The following is a 9,680-nucleotide window of genomic DNA, read 5'->3' on the forward strand; positions in this document are numbered from 1 at the left end:
CCCAGAAAAAAATGTTTGATACAGTTAAAAAAAAACTCCCAGTGACATGCCATTAAAAAAAAAAAAAAAAAAAATACTGGCTAATTAAAATCTTTTAAAAATGGAAGGTTCATCACAAAGTGCTAATTTTTTATCAACCATGTTTTTCTCTTCTAATTGAAGTTCATAGCAAATACTGAAGAGCAAACTTTGACATTAAAATAAGAGTTTTTCTAAGAAAGTGATCCATGTTCTGTTGTTGCTCAGAATTAAATCAATGTGAAGTTGCATTTGTTCATCCATCCACCCATCCATCCATGAATGACGATGGATGTATATGTTTTTTTTTTCTTTTATTATAGCCTCTTGTTTCTGTGAAACACTTTGTGTTGCCTTCACTGTGCATGGAAAAGTCTCAATCAAACAGATTGGCTGATTGTCACCAAGTCTGATGATCTCAGTTTGTGAACTCAATGCAACGTAGCAAAGTCAGAAATTCTCTTTTTCTTGCTTTAAAGTCAGAGTCTCGGTTATAGAGACCAGGTTTAAAAAAACATCTACCTTTACATCTACGGAAAAGTCACAAGCTTTGTGAGATTGACTTCACTTTGACGAGTCACATTGTGGCATTTTATTGTTACGATCACGTGTAATGAAGTGTGGTGCTCAGGGAATACAGATAATGTCAGACAACCGTGTCACAAGGTTTACTGTAGATTTATTGTTCTTTGAAGATCCATTTTGTTTCTATCAAGCCGCTGCTTTGATGTTGCTGTCGGCTTCCTGCTTGTTTTTGTCAAATTTGGACATTCGTGTTTCTGTTTATTTGGCGACCGTCTCCCAGACGCTTGTTCTTCAGGTCCAGAGTACGGCCGTCTCCAAGACAATAACTCTTAGCAGTTGTTAGGCCTCTTCTCCTCTACTACTCAGTGTGTGTGTGCGTGTGTGTGTCCGAGACAGATGGACAATGTATTATGTAAAGCAAAATGATTTCCGTAATGGACTATTTAGCTGCTGCTCCCCTCCGACCAACGTGCATCACGCACAGATACAGGAATACAGATTTACACCCGTATCCACATGCACAAACTCCCTAGACATCCTGTCTGTAATCGAACTGTGGAGAGGCTCAGCAGTAACCACATCTACAGCGTACCCCGGAGAGAGACGCTGACGGAGTGAGAGAAAGGCTAACTAGGACAGGAGCGCCGAGGGAAGGAGTGTGTGTGGGAGTGAGAGTGGAGGTGGTTCTCTTGTCTTAAGGTTACTCTTGGAAAGCATTTATCTATTGGGGGGATGCAGAAAGGAAGTAAAAAGGACTGGTTGGATGTTGTTCACCGAGGAGGAGTATTTTAATATGCTGTCCTTCGTTTTTGTGCCCACACACGGCAGTATAAATAGCTTTCCACAAGTATATAGATGCATAGGCCTCCGGTAGGTGTGGGGTGTCTTTTTTAAAGAGGGAGGAAGGACTGAGAAGGAAGAGGAGGCATTGAGTGATTAGACATCCTGAGCAACATGATGCAAAATCCCGATTTGTACAAACCGTTGCACTAAGAATAAAAAGAGTGGTTGGAAGAAAGTTTGTGGCTGAATTAGAGATGAGGACTTCGAGTATGACAGTTTGAGTCACATTTAAGTTGCGAAAAAAGATTTGTGGTGAGATTAGAGCTGAAACAGTCGCATTAATCATGATGAATGAATTATTGAAAGAATCGTCAGCTGATTCATACCTAGAGTACACAGACTCAAAAATGAACAATTTTCTTATAGCACCTATTAAGCCAATACATACATTTTGCATTCAAGATAAAATAAACCCTTTTTCATGTGTAAATCTGAAATCCTCAAGTGGAAGTTTTAGCATCACCTGGATCAAATTCTGTAAAATCAAACCATCTCCCATGAAGCACCTTTTAAATTCAAATCATCAATCAGTTAATAGATAAAACATAATCAACAGGTCAGCCCTAGTTAATCAGAAATGGCTGAGCTTTTCACATGTTAATGTTCGAAGTATTTTTCTTAGCTGCATCCTTTGCTACAAATCATCAAGTGTTCACTCAGGGATTGCCGTTACATTTTAGTCAATAAAATATTTATTTCCTTATTTAAAAAATGAATTGAATTATTTATTTTGCTGATTTTTACCAGGTTACTAAAATAATTATTATTTACAGCTGTAGGTGAGATATAGTTAAGTTGCAGAAAGAAAGAGTGAAGACTTTGCTTAGTCTCAACTAATACTTTTTAAATTCCCCCCCAAAAAAGACTCAAGACTCACTAAAAATTTAAGACTTTATTAGAATGCAAATTGTACTTAAGTCACAAAAACAAACGCTCAAGATTTAGATTTGAATTTTGCTTAAGTGGCAAAAACAAAAACTGCTTAAATGCGCAAAAATACTTGATCATATTTGAATATATTCTAACGTAAATTACATACACCAGACTTTATACATAATAGAAGCACTGATGCAGTTGACATAGCTGACAGAATTGTAAAATTTCCTAAAAACCCAGAAAAGTTGTGTTTCTCTGTCCTGCACATAAAAGCAAACAAACGCAGTAGTGTCTTCATTCTGTCTCCTGAGTTCCCAGAACAAACCCGAGCCGGGTTCTGATAACGGTTGAGACGTTTCTGCACTCACTAATTAAGCTGCAGGCTAAGCAGTACGCTGTTGGTCTTCCTTCGTTACAGGATGAGAGATCAACTGACCAGTTTTGCTTCCTCAACATATCGTCTAGCCACCGAAGTCCGACTTACGTCAAGTTGACATAGGGCACACATGTGCAGTCAGGTCTGTTTGCTGCTATCAAAATGACATGGTCTTAAGTGTTTACATGCAGAGCGTTTGGATTAACAACCGACATAAACTACGCCTCTCATCCGGATTACAATTTTATTCAGATTGAGCAGAATTACTTACATGGTACATTTTTATTTATTCTGATTACTTATGTCTATGTGAACCATGTGGCTACTGACTCAAAACTTAAGTCTGTCTTGTGGTTTGGTGTTTGAGTCTTTGTTTCATGTAATTAAGCCAGTACGTAAGGCACAGACAGTGTACACCTCTGATAAGGATGCACATTCTCCTGTGAAAGGGTGCGTTTGATTTATAGCCCCGGGAAGTTCAATGAAGCTGTGCTAACAATGGCTCAGAACAATCTGTTCTTGTGAGCTGCAGCCTAATCATCACATGGCTGTCCCTCACGCTGACGTCAGCCAAAAGTGTATTATTTCAGAACAAAATAACTTTTTATCTCCCACTATTGTAAACGTGTTTTTAATACACAAAGATGCATTTTAACAGGCATTTTGCCTGTATTTTATTGTAATTTAATATAACAATGTTGTTGCTATGTTTTTGCATACATTTTAAAAATGCTTACATTCTAGGTTATAAAAATGATTCATTTTAAATTTTTGTAGTTTCACAATTAAAAAGCAAACTGTTTTTCTACTTGGATTTTATGTTTTTTGTCTGATTCACCGCCATCAGCTGCACCTAATTCAGCTTCATCTTATAAATTATTTACACACTTTTTAGTATGCATATCTCTGTAACACTAAATGAAGATGCTATATGGTGGGACCTAAACATAAAACGCCAAACAAGGCAATATAAAAAGTTTTTTTTAAGAGAAATTTAAAGCTGGGGTGAAGTTATGCCAAAAGCTACTACTATAATTAATTTTCAAGCTTATTCACAGCAGTTCATGTCATGGTTTCAGCAAATACTTCAATGGGATTGGAGACCTGACTTGGATTTCCCCCTCATATACTTGGGACTTGTTTTATGCACAGAGTTAAAGACACTGAAATGGAAAACTTGACACTGTATTTTGGGCAAAACACTTAAGACATGAGCTGGACCCCTCAAAGACTTGACCCTTGACTTTGACTTGAAGTAAAAGACGTGAGACCTAACTTGGATTTGTCCCTCAGAAACCAGAGTTGACTCAAAATGAATGAATTGAGAGTCTTGACTCGGACATGGAGCGAAAAACCAGAGACTTGACTTGGTTTTTGGCCCTTTAAAAACCTGAAACTCGACTCTGTGTGTGTGTGTGTGTGTGTTTTTAATCGACAGCCTCGGGGACTAACGAGAATGAGGAGAGGGTTTTCCGCGAGAGGATCGGTCCTCGCCGCCGACAAGGAGCCGTCCGAAGACGCGTCCATCAAGTCAATGGACACAAGTTCATGGCCACCTACTTGAGGCAACCGACCTACTGCTCACATTGCAGAGATTTTATCTGGTAGGCAACACATAAGCACACCTGTTGCAGCTCATTTGCATCAGAAGTTGAGTTTCTTTGAACCCGCCTGGCTGATAACGCCGGCTGCTCTTGTGTGTGATCCGATAGGGGTGTGCTGGGGAAGCAGGGATACCAGTGTCAGAGTGAGTACTTTTCCCCGGCCCTGTCCAAATTTCTCATGTAACATTGCACTTTATTTATTATTGAAGCAGGAGAACACGGGAGAGGATTACATGTTGCTGAGTGACGGGTGTGATTTGTTCTGGAGCCATTCATTGTCATTACCACACCAAGTGTTAAACACTTTAAAAAAATGCAGAGCAGGACTCTTCTGCAAAACAACATGCACAGTTAATGCATGGATAAGGTTGTGCCACAAACATGTGACAGTTTGTTTGTGGAAATTCTTACCAGCAAGGACTCAAACCCGACACACCAGAGTAATCAAATCCCCCAAGAATTATGTGGGAATTAGAAACCCCAGCATGGAAGTCATTTGGCATTCGATGAGGTTTAAATGCCCTCATCAGTAATTCAATCTGGGCTTCCTGGGTTTCACATCTACTCACTGATAACTTAAATAGCTTTAACTCTTCTGGGACAGCTTACTGTGTTTTAATTAGAGTACTTTTTATATGTTTATCAGATACAGTTTGGCTTAAGTTTCTGAGCAGCCTGAAGGAATCTTGTTTGTCTTAGCAAACCAGACGCCATTAGCTCTGTGCAGCCCTTCCTGCAGCTCAGCTGGTTTGCTTCTGGATATTTTGTTTTTGGAACTGCTCTTCTAAAAATACTTCTAAAATATTAAATATTGTTTTATTTTTATTATTTACATTTTTTATACAATTAGAGAAATGTGACAGGTTGCTAAATCTCCTTTTTGTTTGGCTGAGGAGGAAACTTTATATAATAATAATTAGTGGAATTATTATTATTGACTGGAGAAACACAAAATCTTACCAAGTAGTTTTGGTCTAGTGTCTAGTGCAAATATCTTAATACACTTAAAATAAGACTAAATTATCTTAAGTATAACCTTTCTTTTACTTAAAACAAGATCCTACATGTTTCTGAGAAGTAACTAGTTAGTTTTGTCTTATTACAAGACAAAACTTGAAATAAGTTTTGTCTTAATGTATACTTGAAACAAGTATACATGTTTCAAGTATACTACTACTAAGTTATCTGCACTAGAAATTGGACCAAAACCTCTTGGTAAGATTTTGTATTATAAATATTTTTGGTTAGCAGAATTTTCCAGCGGTGCAAAAACAATTTTTGACATTTTCAGAAGAAACAAAACTAAGTAGACGAAAAGAACCAGCTGGAATTACATGGCACTGGTTAGTTTAAAAAGTCCTTAACATCTAAAGCTTTTCAATACATGTATTGATTTTCTTGGGTAGCAGGACGTTTAGCTACTTCCCTGACAGGACGCTTTGTAGCTTAACACCTGTAGTTTAAAAAAATCTGTACCTTTAACACACTAACTGTCCATGTTTTTCCTCACTGGAAATATTTCCCAATTTCTGGCAGCGGGGTTACTGCAGCGCTACACATGAAACACTCTGGTCACTCCAGCATTTTCTGTCACATCTCATGAGAAACACACCAGACTTTAAGATTTGTCTTTAAATTTGCATCGTTTTGAAGAATTAAGATGTTTTTATTTTGTCATATTAAAATAAAAAATCAGTCACTTATCCAATTGTTTCCATTTAACTTCAATAATAGTAGATCCTTTAAACTCATGTCCATTTTTTTAAATTAATCAGTATCTGCCACACTTCAATTACAACAGCACAGGAGTGATTGCAATGCATTGGTGCTTTCAGTATGTACCTGTGTTGTCCATAAGCGCTGCCATCTGCTCATCATCACCACGTGCGCTGGGATGAAGAAGCAGGACGAAACAGCCGAGGAGGTAAATATGTGCAAACGCATGCAGTTAAACCCACGTGTCTGCATGTACTGTAAACGTCTTTTTTCCATCTTTGTCTGACTATTAGGACCATCTAGTCCTTAAATGCCAAAATGTGACACAAAAAAATGTTTGTGCACCTTGTAATAATTTGAAATACGCCCACAGTTGTGCCTCCATGTTGTGAACCAGAAGTTCACAAAGCCAAGACTTCATATTCTGGGCTTCTGAATTTGAAAAAGTAATCGAGATTTTTCTTATTGTTTTAGCATTCAGCAAATAACAACAAATATTTTGGCTGTAGCTCCCAAAACAGAAAAAGTTATCCGGATTTTGTCAGACAGGGAGAAAAGAAATTACGTCTAACTGTATTTATGCTGATGTTTGTGTTTGTGTGGGTTATGTCCCACTTGTTTCTGCTTCTTTCAAGCTTAATAAAGATGAATAGAAAATGCATCCAGAGTTTGTTACAAGTCAAACATGTGCACTCGCCCTCTGTGTAATCCTTTGTGCGTCTCCCTCTGCAGGTGGGCTCAAGGGGGTTCAGCGTTAACATTCCCCACAAGTTCAGTATCCACAACTACAAGGTGCCTACCTTCTGTGACCACTGTGGCTCTCTGCTGTGGGGCCTCATGAGGCAGGGCCTGCAGTGTAAAGGTGAGCTTCAACTCAGCCACAAACTTACCATCTGAAAAAAGGCAACACTTTTCAATAAAAGTCTAAATAAAAGCTTCACAGCAAAAGCCAAGATGAAATCATCAGCTTCAAAGGGAGTTGTAGTTTGCAGTAATTGAATTTCACTTTTAAAATGAATGAATATTTCATACAGGAATTTTATGTTTCGTATAAGTTGAGTGATTTTGTGGCAAAAACAGATTTTGGGTAATTTTTTGCTATTTTTAGGAAGAGTGCATAAGTATATCTCATGCCTAGTACCAGATTTTGTATTGCAGGCGTCGTCAGTGTGGGCTTCATGAACAGCCAATCAGTTTCAGAGAACTGTCAGCACACATAAGCCTGTCGTAATGACACATTTTACTGGACGATAAATTGTCCCACACATTGCGATAAACCGTAATATTGTCGTTTTGAGACAATCTTCAAGTAATATAATGGTAAAGGCATAATAATGCAAGAACACATTCTGAAAAATGAGTAAACTTTAAATTTTAGTGAACTTTTAACACTAAATCTGGAAGACATTTTAAATATTCAAAATAAACAACAGAAATCAACAAATGTAATGAATCATGAAGTCTTTGTAAACAACATTGTCCTTCAAAAAAAAGGGGGCTAATTGAAACCAAAGCACAAAACTGAAGTCTTTTGTCATCCCGTTTTTGATAGAAAAACAATAAATCATGCAAATGAAAATGATTGAACTCGTTTTAATTTATCATGCAATTAACTGATTTATTGTTTATTGTGACAGGCCTAAGTACATTCGTGCTAAATTATGTTTAGCAGTGGATTACTTCAGCTGAGAGATTTAATATGGATTATAATTAATTAATTTAAGTTTATAGAAGAAAGGTCCCACATGCTGTGTAATTTTGTGATTGAACCATAAATTTTAAAGGAGGCGAAAGGAGAAATTATACATTTGTAGTTTTTGGACAAGATGGAGGACACTGACAAAAACAAACCCTTGAGTTTCTGAAGGGAAACATTGTGAGGCAACAGAGAATAAGTTCAGTGTTTCTGCAGCTGTTTACTGTTTGATCCATATGGGATCATTCAAGTAGAAATACCACATGATACAGACAAACATGTAAAGAGGTCTCAACAGATTGGTGATTATTTTAGTAATTAGTTATTCTATTGATTACTCTGACAATGAATCATTTAATCGGATAAAAAAAATAGTCACATTCTCCAGATTTCTCATTCCAACATGTGAAAAGCTAAACTCTTTCTGCTTGTTTCAACATTAATACCATGTGGGGTTGTTATGTTGAGTAGTTTTTCATCTGTTAACATCAGACAAAGTGAGATGTAATTTTTATCCGGTGCAGTTCTGCGCGATATTGTGCTGGACAGATGGGTTTAATTCAGTGTTCTGTTATGTGATGACTGGAGACAGGACCTCATCTAGCACCTCTAAAATGTGACAGGGAAATATTTATTTTTGGCTAGCATGCAATTAAAATAAGATGCGACACAGCATTTGCCAAGAGTTTTTTCAGCTGAAAAACTGTGTTTGGTTGGTGTCTTTTGGAGGGACGGCGGTCGCATATTGTAATGGGAGAAAAGTGTCTTTTTAATCATCTTTCGTCTATTCTGAAAAACTGTCACACATTCTGTTGGTGCCGGTGGCTGAACTAATGGACACTTTCTGAAAAAGCCAATCTGCATTTGGAGTTGCTGACAAGCAGAAAATGTGTACTAAAGCTTAATGTTGATTAGGCAAAAATAAACTGAATATTAGCTGGCAAAAATGAAACGGTTCATTACAGATATACCTCTTAGCCATGCTAAGAACATCACTGAGTCATGTTTTTATGTGATCTATGTGTTTTTATGTTTATTTTCTGAAAGTTTAATACTCCACATGAACATACAGTGTTCTAGTGTCCATGGCGTCCTGATGGATACCTGTTTTATGTGCTTCCGACCTCTGACCTGTTTCCATACTCCACAGCCGGCACCAGTCCAATATCGGAGCCAGAAAGCCTTTTTTACAACAGGTCAAACCTGACTTGCTTGCATGTCCTCCTGCTGTTTTCGCAGCGTGCAAGATGAACGTGCACCGGCGCTGTGAGAAGAATGTAGCTCCTAATTGTGGGGTGGACGCCCGAGGAATCGCCAAGGTGCTGGCTGACATGGGAGTCACACCTGAAAAAATCTCTAACACAGCACAGCGCAGGAGGAAGGTAACTGGATGCAAATTGGCCTAAGCCGCCGCCATCATCAATAGAAATGATCTACTATTAAAACTGAAAAACTCTCCAGCTAAGTCCTGTTATTTAAAAAACAATTTGAGTGGTTTCTTATATTTCTAATTATGCTTTTGCTTTTCCGTCACAATTATGCTTCATCAAACATATCTTATCACCAGACAAGTTTGACCTGGGTAAATTAAATCCAAAATGTGGGAAAAAGCAATCAAATTCAACCTGGATCTGTGTGAAAAACATTTCTCTTCCATTTTTAAGTCACAAATTAAATGTGATCATCCACATTTTTTTTGACTGAGTTCAATTCCTTCACCTAAACCTGATTAAGTCCAGACCTGTAGAATCACAAAAAGACAACATGAAGTCGGGTAAAATATCAAAAAGCAACACAAAATGTCCTGATCTTAGGGAATCCAAGAGAAGATAAGAAACAATCCTACCAGTTTGGAAATAACCCAGAACAGCATCGGATGTATTGGAGCACAAGGTCGACGTTCTTGACTCAACAATAAGAGAGAGACTGCAGCAAAGTTGGCATCTATGGAAGACGTTTGAGACAAAAACAGAACACAAAGACACTTCTGACATTTCCAAAAAAACATCTTAGGGATTCCCAAAGA

At 37.7% G+C, this 9,680-nt stretch overlaps 1 protein-coding gene across 1 annotated transcript in view; it reads left to right on the forward strand.

Annotated features, from left to right (window-relative positions):
• Nucleotides 1–9,114, forward strand: part of prkcea (protein kinase C, epsilon a) — a 38,095-nt gene extending 28,981 nt beyond the window's left edge. Inside the window, exons 3-7 of the mRNA XM_015034473.1 lie at nucleotides 4,077–4,242; nucleotides 4,351–4,385; nucleotides 6,078–6,166; nucleotides 6,691–6,820; nucleotides 8,894–9,114. Coding sequence (XP_014889959.1) covers nucleotides 4,077–4,242; nucleotides 4,351–4,385; nucleotides 6,078–6,166; nucleotides 6,691–6,820; nucleotides 8,894–9,060 — 587 coding nt within the window. The 3' untranslated portion in view covers nucleotides 9,061–9,114. The remainder of the gene's footprint in view (nucleotides 1–4,076; nucleotides 4,243–4,350; nucleotides 4,386–6,077; nucleotides 6,167–6,690; nucleotides 6,821–8,893) is intronic.
• Nucleotides 9,115–9,680: the final 566 nt, after the last annotated feature.

The sequence above is a fragment of the Poecilia latipinna genome, unplaced genomic scaffold (genome assembly GCF_001443285.1).
Source record: "Poecilia latipinna isolate Pla-1442-1.1 unplaced genomic scaffold, P_latipinna-1.0 Scaffold299, whole genome shotgun sequence".
NCBI lineage: Eukaryota > Metazoa > Chordata > Actinopteri > Cyprinodontiformes > Poeciliidae > Poecilia > Poecilia latipinna.